Source organism: Eumetopias jubatus, unplaced genomic scaffold (assembly GCF_037043125.1).
Source record: "Eumetopias jubatus isolate StellerSeaLion01/CBP00866 unplaced genomic scaffold, mEumJub1_p1.0 scaffold_13, whole genome shotgun sequence".
Lineage (NCBI taxonomy): Eukaryota > Metazoa > Chordata > Mammalia > Carnivora > Otariidae > Eumetopias > Eumetopias jubatus.
Window position 1 is genome coordinate 11820936 of NW_028274819.1, and position 17931 is coordinate 11838866.

General features: G+C 42.2%; 2 protein-coding genes across 2 annotated transcripts; both read right to left on the reverse strand.

The window, feature by feature from the left end:
• Positions 1 to 2276: 2276 nt before the first annotated feature.
• On the reverse strand, positions 2277 to 3221 carry LOC114215238 (olfactory receptor 4D9-like). The gene has a single exon (XM_028111121.1). It carries the CDS (start codon positions 3219 to 3221, stop codon positions 2277 to 2279), a length of 945 nt encoding a protein of 314 aa, XP_027966922.1.
• Positions 3222 to 12916: 9695 nt separating this feature from the next.
• LOC114215354 (olfactory receptor 4D9) lies at positions 12917 to 13852 on the reverse strand. Its single transcript, XM_028111306.1, has one exon. It carries the CDS (start codon positions 13850 to 13852, stop codon positions 12917 to 12919), a length of 936 nt encoding a protein of 311 aa, XP_027967107.1.
• Between the last annotated feature and the right edge of the window lie 4079 nt (positions 13853 to 17931).

Sequence of the window (17931 nt, forward strand, 5' to 3'; positions counted from 1 at the left end):
ATGATTTGTAAGTGGGGGTAGGAGGGTGAGCAAAACAGGTGAAGGGGATTAAGAGTTACAAACTTCCAGTTATAGAATGAATAAGTCACTGAAATGAAAAGTACAGTGTACGGGCGTCTGGGTGGCTCAGATGGTTAAGCGTCTGCCTTCGGCTCAGGTCATGATCCCAGAGTCCTGGGATCGAGTCCTGCATCAGGCTCCCTGCTCCTTGGGAGCCTGCTTCTCCCTCTGCCTCTCTCTCTCTCTCGGTCTCTCATGAATAAATAAATAAAAAGTTTAAAAAAAAAACAAGTACAGTGTAAGGAGTACAGTCAATAATGTTGTAATAACTTCACATGGTGACAGGTGGTGAGTACACCTATTGTGGTGTACAGAATAGTGGAATCACTATGCGGTGCACCTGAAACTAATATAACATTGTATATCAAACATACTTAAATAATAAAAATTTTAAAAAATGATTTACAAGGATGAAAATATCTATTACTGTTGACAAAAGAGCATACTGGTTAGGGCAGAATGTGATTCTGTATTCTGGTTGAAAGAGAAGTTTGAATTGTTCTTGCTGTTTTTGATACCTGAGTAATTAGATATAAAAGTCGAGGCTGAAGTCAAAAGTGAGGTGAATGATTTTAATTCTAGGCAGGAAGTCATAACCACCCCCAAAGAAGCAAATGCAGATTTTCAAAAGATCTTCCAACTTTAGTAAAGCACCCACGAGTCCAGGATCTGGCATAAGCAAATGTGAATTTTGCTAATAATGTCTGCCTTGCTTTGCCATACTGATATGTTCCATCCTTCCGTACCTGGGTCTCTCGGGCTACCTTCGACAGCTTGGGCTTGGACTCATCCCTCACATCCACCCACCGCAGCTTTCCTGTTCTATATCTCCTCTACTCTAGGAGGACACTTGGTGCCTTTGACTAATCCAATAAACCATCTGAAATTAATCCCCAGAGAGGTACCACTAAGAATAGACTCAGAGATGTCCCATCTCCGCCATCACCACCAGCAGATTATTATGGCCATACAGAGATGTATCTAACTTCTGAAGTGGTGGCATTCTGTCTAACTTGTCCCTTCTGAACTGTGTCTAACTTATGAAATATTCCAAGAGTAGGGATTTGGGGCCAGCACCAGGGGAGGAACACTAGGCCCTGATAGAGATGCTTGGGATTGGCTATATTTTGAAGCAGATTTCCCTTGCTTGTGTTTTTCTCAGAATTAGGCTATGTACATGGCTCTTTACTTCCCTTCACACATCCGTCAGAGATTGCATGGGAGATAAGAATGGGATCCAAATGCAATCCAAATTTTAGCTGACTACCAATTTCATCTATTTGCTTGACAAATAAATAGGTTGCCAGGAGACCAACTCAGATATGATATTGTTTTCTATTCTCTTAAAGAGGAGGCCTAGGTGATGAAAAGTCATTGATTCTTCAGCCTTTGCTTCTTGTGGATTTGAGTCAGGCACATTCTAGCAATGCACACAGGACAAGATTCCTTTCTCTGGAAGGCTGCCTGGGAATGAATGGCTGGAAAATGATGCTGAAATTCTCAGAGGGGACTGAAACCTAAGGTATCTGCTCCTTGGTCAGATGAAGACATGCAAGCACCTTTCATAATACTACAATAAAGGAGAAATGTTTATGGATGAGCTTGTCTCAGACCCTAGGAAATCCAGTATGAGGCAGCAGGAGTAGTAAAACATGCACTTAGCTGAGGCTCATACCTCAGATCTAGCCTTGCCTCTGTCATTCATTAGCTAAGGAAACTTTGATAAAGCATGAAACTTACCTCAGTTTCTGCAAGGGAAACCCAGAGGCTTCCATAGAAAGATGCAACCCAGATCCTCCAAGGTTGGCAATGGAAACTGATTTCCACAAAGGAGGGTGGCTGGACTTTCCAGCCTTGACTCCTGGTCCCTGGACATCATTTTACTAATTACTGGTTGGCCAACAACAGCCACAACTCAAGACCTGAGAGGAAACTTTCAGACCTTATTTCCTCACCTATGAAGCTCACCTGAGGTGTTTGGGCAACATAATCTTTGGAGTCTCATTAAGAGCTGACAATTTATGGGTCTGAGATTCTGTGTTGTCAACAATCTCACCAAGAGAAAACCTTTCAGAGAAGATCATTTGAGGCCACCCTTATTAGAAGACGCTATTGAGGGACAAAGGGAGAACTTTGGTCTCAAGATGGCCTATCGATTGGGGTCTTCTACTGTGTTGGGAGAAAATACTTTTCAGTTCTGACTTTCAATCCGGATTTCATAGCATCTGTTCTTTTTCAGAAGGTCCAAGTCTTCTCCTCAGTCTCCTCATGGATGACTTCATCTCCTGGTTCCTCAAGGTGTAGATCATGGGGTTCAGGACAGGGATGATGACTGTGAAGGTGATGGAGACAGCTCTGTCCATGGGGAGGGCAGTGAAGGGCCGGGCATAGACATAGATGCAGGGCACAAAGTGCAGAGTCACCACAGTGATGTGGGCTGTGCAGGTGGAGATGGCTTTCCTCCTGCCCTCTCCAGCGTGAGACCTCAGCATCATCAAGATGACTGTGTAGGACACAAGGAGGAAGACAAACCATAGTGTAGAGATTAAACCATTGTTGGAAATCATTAAGATCTCAAGAGCAAATGTGTTGGTGCAGGCGAGTTTGAGGACCTGGGGGACATCGCAGTAGAAGCCAGCAACAACATTGGGCCCACAGAAGGGGAGGGGCAGCAACAGGGAAATCTGCACGATGGAGTGAACAAAGCCCCCCACCCAGGAGGCCACAATGAGGGCAGTGCATCGCCCCCTACTCATGATGGTCACGTAGTGCAGGGGCTTGGAGATGGCCATGTAGCGATCAAAGGCCATGACAGAGAGAGAAAAAATATCTGCCCCACCAAGAAGGTGGAAGAAGAACATCTGAGTGATGCAACCGTTGAAGGAGATGGTCTTTGTCCTTGACAGAAGGTCCACGAGGACCTTGGGAGCAGTGATGGAGGAGAAGCAGATGTCCAAGACTGAGAGATTGCGGAGCAGGAAGTACATGGGGTTGTGAAGGCGGGACTCACAGGTCACAGTGACCATGATGAGGAGGTTTCCCATCACAGTTGATGTGTAGACCAAAAATAACAAAGCAAATAAGACCAAGCTCAGCTCTCGGGACTGGGTCAGTCCTTGAAAAATAAATTCTTTCACTCTGGTGTAATTTCCCTGCTCCATTGTATCATGTTTTTTCTTCTTCAACTACCTGGGGAGAAAATAGGAAAGAGAAGGTATTCATTAAAAACAAAAGGAATGTAAGATATAGGACTGGAATGCCTCGGGGGTTATTTTTACAATTATTTTCCTTTTGATCAGGGATGCCTACAATTTGGTAAGTTATCCCCAGTAGATGGAGTTTTTTTGAGTGCTTTCAGAGCAAACCAAAGAGTGGGTTTCCAATGGAGGTAATTAATTGAAGCACCAAAATCAGCATGCTATTAAGTTCTTATTAAATTTTTTTACAGTTGCACAATTTTACATATTCTACATCCCTCTTGAAAAGCCACTAGGTGGTCTGAGAATTGAGGAGAATAGTTTTGTTTTGCAATGAATACTCCTGTATCTAATTGTTAGGAAGTGGGAAACACACAGGGGAGAAGTATAAAACACAGTCTCATGGAAGCTTAGAGAGTCCTCTCTCATCACCTTCCACAGTAGACAATCTGTTTGGCATAGTCTGTGCAAAATTTCCTGGTACTTGATGATCAGCACTGAATTAAGGCAAGGAAAACAATTTCCAGTTTGCTTTCCCCCTAGGACAAACAGGTTTGCCGTAGCTAACACAATTCGAGCACATGCTGCTTTTGTTTTCAGTTTTTCTTCCCTTTGGTGTCTTGTTCTCTTTTGTCCCTGGGACTTGGGAAGTCATAGCTACAGTCCCTGCTCTACATAATGTTCTTGGCAAAGACTTTATCGCCCGGCCACCGGACAAATGGCTTTTTCTTGGGCTCCCTCCTTCATCACCTACATTTGGACGGCACTTCCTCTCACCTCACTATTCGTAAAAGCTTCAGTTTTGTGCAAAAAAGCACAGATTTTAGAACCAGTAGACCTAAATTTGAATACAGATTCTCTATTAATTGAGTAGGTGGCTCAGTGCATAGGTGACTCTGAGCTTCCGTTTATCATCAGTAAAAGTGGGTATAATCACGTTTGTGTCATAGGGTTGTGAAGTTTGAATGGATTTATTTCATTCTTTAACCTGAGTTCCCACAGACACAGGTCCCCTCATATAGCAGCTGCTGACATTTTGCAGGGCCAGTCTTCTCTACAACAGTATTTGGAAGATGTTGTTACGCTTTTCCTATAAAAGATAGTTTTTTGAAATAATTGCAACGATGATCAAATGTAGCATTTAAAAAGCAGTTATGTTCCATACAATGGAATATTATTCAGTTATAAAAAGAAATGAGCTATCGAGGCCATGGGAACAAAGAGGAACCATAAATGCATATTGCTAAGTGAAAGAAGGTCATCTGAAAAGGTACACACAGTATGACTCCAACTATATGACGTTCTGGAAAAGGCAAACTGTAGTGGAAAGATTAGTGGTTGCCAAAGGCTGTGGTGTGCAGGTGGGGAGGGATGAGTAGGTGAAGCAAAGGGGATATTTAGGGATTTTTATTTTTAATCATGGATACATGGCATTATGCATTTGTCAAATCCACAAGAATGAATCCTAATGCAAACTAAGGACTTTAGTAAATAAATGTATCCATATTGGTTCCTCCGTTGTTAATGAATGTAGCACACATTAAGGCAAGATGTTAATAATGGGGAAACTGCTGGGGACAGAGAATGTGTGGAGCTCTCTGGATTTCCTGTGTAATTTTTCTGTAAGCCTAAACTGCTCTAAGAACTAAAATTTATTAATTTTTTAAAAAGCAGATATATCAAAGGATAAAACAATTTAGAACATTTACATTTTGTAAGAAACATGTTTTTTAAAAAATTTTATTACCAAGCTTCATTTTCTGTAAATCCTAATTCAGTGCTTTCTGCCTGCTTCCCAGCCTGTTGTAATGTAAAGAGAACATTTACAATAAGTATTGCTTTGGGTGGTGACCATCATCTGCCTTTTGTGGTTTGGTCAACTGCTTACGATAAAATCGCCCTTTGCTGCTCTCTCTCTTTTTTTTTAATTTAATTTTATTATGTTATGTTAGTCACCATGCAATACATCATTAGTTTTTGATGTGTTTGCGTATGACTCCCAGTGCTCCACACAGCTCCCTCTTAAAAAAAAAAAGTCAGCTTTGTTAAGGAGTAACTTGCATATAATAAACTGCACATATTTAAGGGGCACAGTTTGGTGCCTTTTGACAAATACATACACCTGTGAAGCCATCCCTACAATTAGGATGAGGAACATCCCCCATCCACCCCCAAAAGTCTCCTTTGGAGAACTGTGGAATTCTTGGCACATAATGACTCCGCCCAAACCTCTGCACCGAGACAGGATCCGTTTATCAGGGCCTCGGGCAGCAGAGGGCTGCGTCCTTAGGATGACCCCAGCCTCCCATCAAAACGCAGGCCTGAGAAAGCACAGAGCTGCCAGGAGCATTTACTGCCTGTTCCAGCTGACATGGGGACATAGGCCCCTGACCTCCCTTTCTCAGAGCATTTACTAAAAAGGGCTTGCAACTGTGAATGTGGATTTCTTGCAACGCAGTTTTTCTCAAGGACCTGAGAACTGTGCCTTTGAACGTGATCATCTGGAAGGACTGGCCTCTCTCTCCCTGTCTCTGTGCGAGGTCAGAATCCTGACTTCTGTAACTGTGGGCTAGCAGACGGAGCAGGACTAGTCTCAGGGACACTGACCGGCCCCTTGCCGTCTTTCCCTTCTCGGAGGCTCTCCTCTTGCTCATTCCCCGTCCAGAACGTCTGCCCAGTCACCGCTGTACAAATGAAGACGAAACTCACTTTCCCCCCACTGCAAGCACTTACTGAATGCAGTCCTTGTCACCACTTCTTCCCTCCGTATTCTGTCCACACTGAAGCCAGCCAGGTCCTGCCGCGCAGTATGGGGGTTCTCTGCTCTCACTCTACTCTCTCTCTCATTTCCTCATCAGAACGCAACTGCTCCTTCACTAACTTTCTGTTCTCTTTCCTTTGAAGCCCAAGCCACAAACACTAATTTTCTAGGCTTTCTGCCAATGATCTCTTGACCCATCAATAAGTCTCAAGAGAATTTCATTGCCTTCAAATCTTTTCTTTTTTAAAAGGGCCATTTTCTTCAGAGTAAAGGTTTTTTTTTAAAAATATATTAAAAATAAAATGATCAGACACATGCAGTGTTTTAGAGAATGCACGGAGGATTTTGTTTTGTTTTGTTTTGTTTTGTTTGAACTATGGCAGGGAATAATGTGGTGCAGAGAAAAGACAGGAGCTTTGGTGGAATCACGGAGCAGCGGTGGAATCCTTAAAGGCAGTGAACTCCAGGAGGGTCAGTCTGTTCATCAGTGAAACGGGAGCATTTGCTGCCCTAAGTCCTTTTGAAAGTAGGCGAGGTCTGCACAGCACACAACAATATTAAGTGGACCCACTGATCTGGGTGATTTCTAGGCATTTGGAGTTTTAATGCTGAATAGTTTTAAATAATATTGCCTCAATTATCGTATGACTAGTCAAGACTGTGTGTTCTGCCCAGTGCCTACCAACAGTTAAATCCCAATTAACCTCAGATTGTTTCTTGATATTTAACTATAAGCTGACTGGTGGTGGCAAGAAAAATCGCTGACATCAAGAATTCCCAGGGGCAGTGGGTCGTAGCGGCCGAGAGAATGGACTTTGAAACCCACGTGCATGAGGGTCTGTGCAGACAGTCACGAGCGTGACCAAGTCAACAAAATCACCAAGAAATACCCCAAACGGTGCTCTTTTGTGCACAAAACGGATGTGCAACTAGGAACATTAAGCGTGGAGAATGGAAGGATGAAAGAGAGCCCCTGTGTGTGGATGTGAGTGTTTGGAACAAAAAAAGAAGAAAGAAAACAGACAAGTGTCGTTTATACGTTGGCTTTGGTTTTTGTTTTTGGCAAGAACAAACTCAAGGTCCCAAAGTGCTTCTTCAGAAACATGTCTGGGTAGAGCCATCTTAATAGAGGCTTACTGAGTGGCACAGAATCCCCAGCCTGAGGGAACCCCCAGCCCCACTGTCCAGCACACCTTGCCACCCTGTCTCTTTACAACTGATTTCCCTGTATGCTCTTCAAGTCACCTTCCTCATAATGAAGAATGAGGAAGAGTTTCTTTTCTTTTTTTTTAAGAAGAGATACATTTTATTGTATATATATATATATATGTGTGTGTATATATATATATATATATATATATATATATATATATACAGATTTTATTTATTTGTCAGAGAGAGAGAGAGCACAAGCTGGGGGAACTGCAGGCAGAGGGAGAAGCAGGCTCCCTGCTGAGCAAGGAGCCGGACTCAGGACTCGATCCCAGGACCCTGGGATCATGACCCGAGCCAAAGGCAGACACCCAACTGACTGAGCCACCCAGGTGTCCCATCACTACAGTTTCTAGCTTTAATATACATAACAGAATATACAGGAGCATTATTAATATTCAAAACACTTCCATAATTCACAGTGATATTTCAAAATTGGCTGTGCATGGGCCCATATGCACAGACATACAGTCAGACACACGAGCACACACCAAAGAGCCCTCATAATGAAATGACCTCATTAAAGGTCCCAAACTCGAATCCCTACCTGTTAGACGTAGAGCTGACCTTAGGAGACACTAATTGTCAAGGAATATTCTCCTTTAAGGCAGACATGCATCTGAGGATTGGTTGGGTCAGGATCTTCTTTCCTCCTGTCAGAGGCAAAGGGCAGCTCCAGGAATCGCCTCTGCATGGTCCTACCACAGTCCTAGCACGCTGCCCTGTGGTGCCCCTGACATGAGTACCGGTCTCTCAGCCCCAGACTCGACAGAAGCTCACACGGGGAATTATTTTTGGATGTGACTACTAACTCGAGTAGCCAGACTTTTCTTTTGGGAGGAAGCTCCCTTGAGTGTTATTAAGAAGTCATGCAGTGAAGGACACAACATTGTTGCAGTTTTCCTAATGTAGGGGAGGAGATGAGTCCTCTTAGACCTTGGGCTTAGAGCCCAAATATCTTTGCCTGAAGGAAGAGCTCACAGGGGACAAACAGGAGTCTGCTTCCTTAAGAGGTAGGAACTCAGGGAAAATGAACAGAACTCCCAGTGGAGTGTGTGTCAGACCATTCCTTTTTTTTTCTTTCTTTCTAGCAGATGGTTTGCTTGTTATCCTATTGATATACATAATCAGAAGCATCATAAAGATTGGGAAATGGATTTTCTCCTTGTTTCCCGCCAAACTTCTCATATGAAGAGGAAATATAAGCAGATAGAAGATATGTTGGTACTGTTCATTCACCAAATATCTAATTGCAAAATACTTACTGAGCGTCTACCATGTTCCAGGCCCTATGATTCCAGAGGTCCTAAAAGCAGAGTTGCATGTTGCTTCTCATGTCATTCCCTCTATCATTTTTGAAACCTTGTCTCTCACCATAGATCTACGGATGGTCTCACTTGGATATTGTATAGCTCCAACTGAAGACATCTATAGTAGGGTTGCCTGGCTGGTTGAGTTGGTAGAGCATGTGACTCTTGATCTTGGGGTTGTGAGTTCAAGGCCCATGTTGGGTGTAGAGATTACTTAAAAACAAAATCTTTTTAAAAAGTTGATCTGAGGGGTGCCTGGCTGGCTCAGTTAGAGAAGTATGTGACTCTTGATTTTGGGGTCAGTGAGTTTGAGCCTTGTATTGGGTGTAGAGATTACTTAAATAAACAAACAAAACTTAAAAAAATTAAAAAGTTGATCTGATCTGATCATTTGATCTGATCATTGTTAATATAATTGATCTGATCATTGTTATTAGTAAATAAGTTCTTCTCTTGCTGTAGCTGGCACTATTCTGCTTGTCACAAGGGCTCAGTAGCTCTGAATCACCTCTGACATTCCTCACTACCATTTTTTTTTGTCTTTTGTAACCTTGTCTGAGTAAATTAATTTTAGGTTTCTTTCATAATTTGCAATAGTTTTTCATAATTTACTTCTAGAACTTGTCAGTCTTGGCTCTGATTTCATACTCTTGTGCAATCCCCTCTTATGTGTGGACTGAATTCAGTCACTTGCTTCTAATGAATAGAGTACAGCAAAAGTGATGTCACTTCCAAGATTAGGCTATAAAAGACTGACTTCTATCTTGCTGCTCACTCTTTTGCCTTGATTGCTCACTCTGAAGTAAGTTGCCATGTTGGAGAGGTCCACATGGCAAGGACCTGAGGATGACCTCCAGCCAACAGCCAGTAGGGAACTGAAGCCCTCATTCCAATAGCTCATGGTTCTGGCCAGCAATCACGTGAGCGAGCTTGGAAGCAGATCCTTCCCCACTTGAACCTCAAGATGAGACAACAGCTCCCAGCTGACACATGGACTGTCACCTTGTGAGAGACCCTGAAGCAGAAGATTTAGCTAAGACATGCCTGGTTCCCAACACACACAAACTGTGTTGTTTTAAGCCACTAAATTTTGGGGTAATATGTTAGGGAGTAAGAGATTACTAACACAGTGCTGAACTGATAGTCTTCTTTATTGAATAAGAGGTATGTTAACAACTCTTTCAAACTTGGGAGCATTTGAGTTTCTCAAAGAAGTCCAGAATGGCAGGATCACTCTTAAGCCAGCTGGTTTGCATATATAGATATGTTTACTTGCTTAAAAAATACTGTGGGAATTTAAAATCAACTTTCCTTATATAGAAAAAAAGTCACAGGTGGTAGGACCAAGCATATGTGACCTGTGTAGGATAAGCTAGAATCAGTTTATATGTAATAGTTACCTAAGGACATGTCTCTACCTGGAGAAAAATATAGATTAATCCAAGTAATTATGTGATGTCATATTGCAAGAGAAGTAAATTTAATGGTGTTTTCATGAATTCAATTGCTTTTCCTCACTGTGTTTGATTGGGTTGTTTTGCATGTGTAAACAGTCCAAGGGGAACTTCATGGGCACCTTTTGCTGGGTTGCTGTCATTTGTAGGGTCTTGTACTGGGGAACATAAACTGATTGTACACATCTTTGGTTACTTAAAATTCCACCTAGTCACAAAGGTTTTGCTCAAGGTAAAGTCAACATAGAGATAGGATAAAAAAAAAAAAAAGAGGTGTCGTTGTGAAAAGTACATAAGATCTGGAGAACGATGATACCAGAGCAAAGATGGAACCAGGTAGTAAATGGTCATCTGGTCTGCAGATGGATCTAGCCTAAGATAAACTTATGTCTTTATTGGAATTTTAATGCTTGGGGAAGCATGTCTAATACTAGAAAATGATTCAGAACATTTTTGAATGGTGGGAATAGAACAGAACATAGGAAAGGACAATCAATAAAGAAAAAGACACTCATCTCTGTAGGAGTTTCTAAATGCATTAATAAATGTTTGTTTACAATTAGCCAATGGTAACTATGGGGATAAGTGAGGGTTGTCTTCTCTAAGGGTATCTACCAGGCCAGTCTTCTTTGAGCACTTAACTCTAGTGTTTTAGCTTTTGGGACCTGACCTAGTTTACTGTCACTCTAATTCCCAGGATTACCTTTACCTTGATCACCTTCCCCTTCCTTTAAATTAAATTTCCTTTCCCCAGATTTCCTCCATTTCAATTTGGTTCCCTGTGTGTTCCAAGGGTCCAGCAGTACTTCCAGCACATCTACACATTAAGAGAATCCTTTTAGAGGCAAAGTCCTAGTCTTTGTAATCTAATCCAACCGTGATTTCTTAGCAATGAATCGTAGGTGTGGAAGAGATCATTTTTTTTTTAAAGATTTTATTTATTTTTTGACAGAGAGAGAAACAGCAAGAGAGGGAACACAAGCAGGGGGAGTGGGAGAGGGAGAAGCAGGCTTCCTGCGGAGCAGGGAGCCCGATGCGGGGCTCGATCCCAGGACCCTGGGATCATGACCTGAGCCGAAGGCAGACACTTAAAGACTGAGCCACCCAGGTGCCCCTAGAGTTCATCATTTTTCATGTTCTCCTTTTCTTTCTGGGAATAGAGCTGGATTACATTCTCCAGATTCCCTTGCAGTGAATTGGGATTATATGACCAAGGGCTGGTCAATGGAATATGATCAGAAGTGGAACATACCACTCTCAGGACTGGCCAGTAATGACCCTTCCCCTCTCCCCATAATTCTTCACATTTTTAAAGAAGATTGATTTATTTATTTGAGAGAGAGAGAGAGAAAGCGTGTGTGCATGTGCACCCGTGAGTTGGGGGGTGGGCAGAGGGAGAAGGAAAGGGGAAGCAGACTCCCTGCTGAGCATGGAGCCCCACCCGGGGCTCAATCCCATGACCTTGAGATCACAACCCCTGTTGTGACACCCAATCAACTGAGCCACCCAGGTGTCCCCTGCCCCCCATGATTCTTAATCCTCTCTCCCTTTCTCCATTTGCTGGATGAATGGAGAGACTCTAAGGACCTTGAGAAATGTGGAGCCCAAGGTGGAAGAAGCCTATCTCTCTAAATGATGCACGGAACAGCTCTTTCTAAAGAGCAGCGTTGGCCTGTGCCATGAGCAGGAAATAAATTTTTACTCCAGTTATTAAGTACTTTGGTTTTGGGTGTTTTTGTCACAGCATTTGATCTACTCTGATTAACAGACGAGTGCCAGTTTCTGTGGCTTGAGCTTTATCAGGAAGAGAGACATAGTCTAGTAAAATCAATAGATCCCAGCAAAACATCAGTTGGATTGTTAGGTAAGCCTTCTCCCAGTATCCTTCTCATCCCTTTCATTACAAAGACTAGCAAATTCCCAGATTCAATGATTAAGCCTTCATGCTTTTTATGACCTTTCATGCTTTCTTTACCTTTTAATGGATTGAGTGGAAAGTGTTAAAAAGTTGTGGGGTCCCTATGTGCAGAAACAATAAGGAATTTGGGCCTGACTCATCTGTGATTGGGATAATCCTACTATACAATGAGGAGTCAGTTTCTTCACCAGGGGAGTGCTTAGCATCTCTATTTGCTTAAGCCTTGCACAGATCCAGGTGAGCTGTCCACAGCCTTTACCCAACACTGTTATTTCTTGATGAATGCTCCCACTCACAGCATTACCTCCTTCTGTCTAGGAGGAAACCATGGCTTTGAAGTGATCTGAGGATCCTCTCCAAATCATGGATTTGCATTGCTTAAGGGACCACAAATGGAGTTCTGCTTTCCTGACTTTCCTTGTAAATGTCAACTAGTGGTATTTACTCCATGAGCGCGCTACTTCATGGCTACATTGAGCTCACTGTTGCACAAACGTGGCCTATTCTTACACCAGTCTCTCCATTTGTAATACTGATTTCTTTTCCTGGGTTGTGTTTCTCTGTCTCTTCCCCTTGAAAAGGTCTACTCACTGTAAAATGCCTTTTGAACTCTCAGGTAAAGTGCCTACAATATTTCCACAGCACTTTGCTCATATCTTCATTAGAGCATTTTGGAGTGTGGCTCTAGGAAAGTGACTATATTTAATCTTTTTGCAGCAGTCTGAATCCTAGCACTGTCAAGCACATACTGTGTGTTCTGTAAAATATTTGCCGAATGAATAATTAAAAGTGAGTAATGGAAGTGATGAATGAGCTTCACCTTAAAGCAGTGTCACCTAGAGGTCCTTAGCACATACTATACTACAGAACCAACTCCTTTGAGGACTCCATGATGTCCATAGATGCCCCTTTGTTTTTGGCATTAAAGTGATGTCTTCCCATTTTGAGAAAGTGAAGTTTAATGTCTATATTTACCTTTGGGAGCTATCTCATTCTTACAGAATTTAAATCCTTTCTGAATGCCCTAGTCGTTTCTTTAGTCTCCTCATGGCTGCCTTCATTTCCTGATTCCTCAGGGTATAAATCATTGGATTGAGCAAAGGGGAAATGACAGTGAAGGTGACAGAAATGGCTTTATCTGTGGGGAGGGCAGTGAATGGCCGGGCATAGACATAGATACAGGGCACAAAGTGCAGGGTCACCACAGTGATATGGGAGGTGCAGGTGGAGATGGCTTTCCTCCTGCCCTCCCCAGCATGAGACCTCAGCATCGCCAGGATGACTGTATAAGATATGAGGAGAAAGAAGAAAATAAACCAACTGACCAATCCATTATTGGAAATCATCAGGAGCTCCAGGGTGAAGGTGTCAGTGCAGGCAAGTTTGAGGACCTGCGGGACATCACAGTAGAAAGTGTCAAGAACATTTGGTCCACAGAAGGGGAGGGGCAGCAACAGGGAAACCTGCACGATAGAGTGGACAAAGCCCCCCACCCAGGAAGCCAGCACCAGGCTAGTACATCGTCCCTTACTCATGATAGTCATATAGTGAAGGGGTCTTGAGATAGCTACATAGCGATCAAAGGCCATCACAGAGAGAGAAAAAACATCTGCTCCTCCAAGAAGGTGGAAGAAGAACATTTGAGTGACACAGCCATTGAAGGAGATGGTTTTTCTCTTTGATAGAAGATCCACCAGGACCTTGGGAGCAGTGATGGAAGAAAAGCAGATGTCCAAGATAGAGAGATTGCGGAGCAGGAAGTACATGGGGGTATGAAGGTGAGCCTCACAGGTCACAGTGACCATGATGAGGAGGTTTCCCAGCAGAGTTGTCATATACACTATAAACAAGAGGACAAACAAGACCCATCTTAGCTCTTGAGACTGGCTAACACCCAGGAAAATAAATTCTTTCACTCTGGTATAATTTCCCTGATCCATTGGGTCACAGATCCTTTTCAAGTATATGTTTGGAAGAAATAACAAAGCAGTTAAAGAATGTGTCATAAAATCTTCTGTTGTCTTTTCTGTCTCTTGACTCTTGGTGTTTGCCTTGGGAGGAAGCTCTTTTTCTATGCATGTGCTGTGCCTGCAATTCGGCATGCCACCAGTAGGTGGAAGATTATCCGGGCTTTTGACTCAGTCATCCAAGCAGATAGGTTCTATCACTGCGGTCACTGAAATACAGGTGACAGGTCTGTGAAGTTATTCAATTGTACTTTTACTATGCAATCTGACACTTAAAATAATAAATAATAAGCATAAATTCAACTACATGAAGAATTTTGTTCACAAACTACATCATCACAAGAATTAAAAGATAACCCACAAATGGGTTGAGGTATTTACAATATGTATATCTGAAAAAATATTCATGTCTTGAATATATAAAAAAGTCTACAAATCAGGAACAAAAAAGATGACAACTGGATCAGAAAATGGCAAAGATATGAACCAAAACTGCACAAACGAGAATATCCAAATGCCAGTTCAACTTTGTTAGTTATCAGGGAAATGCAAATTAAAATGACAGGAAGAGACTAGTACATACACACCAACATGGCCAAATTGAAAATGATGAGAAATACCAAGTGATGGTGAAGATGTGGAACAACTGGAATGCTCATACACTGCAAAAGGGCGTGTGAAATTGGCAGAGCCTCTTTACTGTCAGGTTATATCTGCTCATGCTGTATATGTATCACGTAGGATGGAGATACATACATAAGGACATCCATTCCACTCCTAGGAAATCTGTACACATGTCACATGCACCACAAGACATATCCTACAATGTTCATAGCAGTGCTATTTGTAATTGCTTCAAATTGGAGAAAGACACAAATGCCCATCAACAGTAAGAAAGATAAATAGTGTTAAATCCACCCAATACATCAGTGGGAATGATCTACACTATGTTTAATAGTATAAATGAACCTCGTTGTGTTTATAACATGGAGCCAGATAATCCAAGCACAAAGGAGCGCACACTCTCTTATTTTGTTCATAAAAAGGACAAAAAGATACAAAACTAGAGAAAACACGAAGGAGGTTTCTGAGGTGCTGATGATGTTCTGTTTCTTGATCAGGGTGATTGTTACAAAGGCGTATCAGCGTGTGTGAAAATTCGTCAAGCCATACACTCATGGACATTTTCTGTATGTATGTATATTATACTTCCATAAAATGTAAAACATAATGAACATGTGGTGATTGTAACATTTTAATCTCATGCCTAAAGAATGAATTTCATTGAGGGGCGCCTGGGTAACTCAGTTGTTAAGCGTCTGCCTTCAGCTTGGGTCATGATCCCAGGGTCCTGGGATTGAGCCCCGCATCGCATCAGGCTCCCTGCTCAGCGGGAAGCCTGCTTCTCCCTCTCCCACTCCCCCTGCTTGTGTTCCCTCTCTCGCTGTCTCTCTCTCTGTCAAATAAATAAATAAAATCTTTTAAAAAAATGAATTTCATTGAAAGTGACACTAATGGACTACTCACTTTCCTAATGGTTACTTGTAGAGTTTTGTCATTGTAGCCTTTACCAGCTACAACCTGAGGGTTGCCTTCTTATTTTTCTCCCACTTAGGGACTTTAGGTCCTCCCAAATCCTACTATTATGCAGGCTGCCCTGTAGTTCTTTTTCTGATTCTAGTTTTAATTTCTGCATTTCTTTTTCTTTTTGCTCTTCTAATCTTAGGGGAAAAAAAATCCTTAACTGACCACGGTTCCCCACGTAGTACTCTCCTTTTTGCTCCCACAGAAACATAAGAGCTCCCTCCCCATTTCATTATCATTTGTTCCGATTCAGCTCAGTCTCCCTGTCTTGGGGGTTTAGTAACGATATGGAGTGACAAGAATAAATGTTCAGAATAATGACTGCAGGAGACTTCAGGTCTCCAGGATGCCAGAATTAAGAATTCCCCTTACTATACTCACCATGGCTAGAAGGTAAAGAAATCATTTCAGAAGGAGTCTGTCTGATCAGTCTGGACTGCAGAAACATATTTTAATGCATGACAGCAATCCACTCTAGAATCTTTCTTTTGGATACTGGAATGATAAGTTAATAGGTTTCAAATCTTTTGCTCTGGACACCACTGCAATAAACCTAAGAGCTTTCTGTGCCCCCTGTCCTCTCCCTCCCTCCCTTCTTTCTCCTGTTTTTCTTTACCATATCCATTTTCTTTATTTTCTTCTTTACATACTATTTCCATGACTGTATTAGGATTCTCCTAATCTATACATATATACATATAATATGTACAGTTGGTTAAGCGTCTGCCTTTGGCTCAGGTCATGATCCTAGGGTCCTGGGATCGAGTCCCACACCAGGCTCCCTGCTCAGCGGGGAGTCTGCTTCTCCCTCTCCCCTCTGCCTTTTGCTCCCCTGGCTTGTGCTCTCTCTCTCCTTCTCTGTAAAATAAATAAAATCTTTAAAAAATTAAAAAAATATATAATATGTACATCTAATGCACCTATATGTGCCTACATATATATACATAAAAGGAGAATTATTATGAGGAATTGGCTCACACTATTATGGAGGCTGAGAAGTCCCACGACCTGCTGTCTGTAAACTGCAGACCCAGGAAAGCTATTGGTATGATTCAGTCCTAGTCTGATGGCCTGAAAACCAGGGAAGCATTGGTATAAATGATGAGATGAGATGTTCTGACTCAGGCAGTGAGGCAGGAGAAAGGGGGTGAATTTCTCCTTTCTCCACCTTTTGTCAAACTATTCAGGTCCCCAAAGATTGGAGGACATAGACCTTAAATGGGAAGGGCAATTCATCTGCTCTACCAAGTCCACTGATTGAAAAACTAATCTCATCTGGAAACACTCTCACAGATACACCCAGAAATAATGTTTAATCTGGGCACCCTGTGGCCAGTCAAGCTGACATATAAAATTAACCATTATGATGACAGTCAGGTGATTTTTTTTTGAAAGAGAGAGAGTGCACACACCAGTGATGGGGGAGGGGCAGAGGGAGAGGAAGAAGGAGAATCTTAAGCAGGCTCCATGACCAGTGGGGAGCCTGACTTGGGGCTCGATCTCATGACTCTGAGATCATGACCTGAGCCGAAATCAAGAGTCAGATGCTTAATCGACTGAGTCACCCAGGCACCCCTGAGATGATCTTTTTGAGGGAAAGCTGACTCAAATATCTGTCCTTTCTTTAAGAAGTTTACAGTGAAAACAGTAAGAGTATTGTAGCTTGTGCAATCAGTGGAAAGAAAAGTGAGGAGGTACAAAATCTTGGGGGATGTACATAAAAACCAGTCCCATTTGGACACACAATGTTTGTAAACCCTGTCTATGAGCCCAGATGAACAGTATTGCCCCACACGTGCATTTGGGATACACATGGGTGGATCATCTGGAACACTTATGCAATTTCGGTTTTACCACTTCTTAGCTGGTATGACCTTTGGCAAGTTACTTACTAACAGTACCAAACTCATGATAAATACATCAGATTCATAGGGCATGGGTTAGAGTTATTTCTTAGCCTGCACCATTATAATTTATCTGCAACACGACGATAATAAGACCTACCTCATACGCAGGATCCTTCTAAGGAGGAGGTGAGATTATATGTCTGTTTTGGAAGCAGCTGAGGAAGCTGATTCTGCCAGCCGGCTACTCTGTGTCACGAGCCTCAGGTGAGAGCTTCTTCCTTACACAAGCCAGGTCCATCTGTGGGGGCTTCTCTGAGAGTGGCTCACCTTGCTATTGGTTCAAAGCCTTCTTCCCAACATTTCGGGGTAAATTTAAAATGCAATCTCTCCTTTAGTAATATTTTTCTTTTTTGCTTAGGGATTTGAGCTAAGACTATGTTCAAAAAAATTCAGAATATTGTATTACATATCTGCTTAAAAACACCAATACATTTATTTTTGTATGCAGTTGTAAATATAGGTATTCATATAAAAACCAACCCTCAGTTGGAAAGGTAGTCATCTGGGCATCAGGCTCTGTGGGCAGGGAAGGGTGGTGGGGGTACATGCAACTTTCAAGAT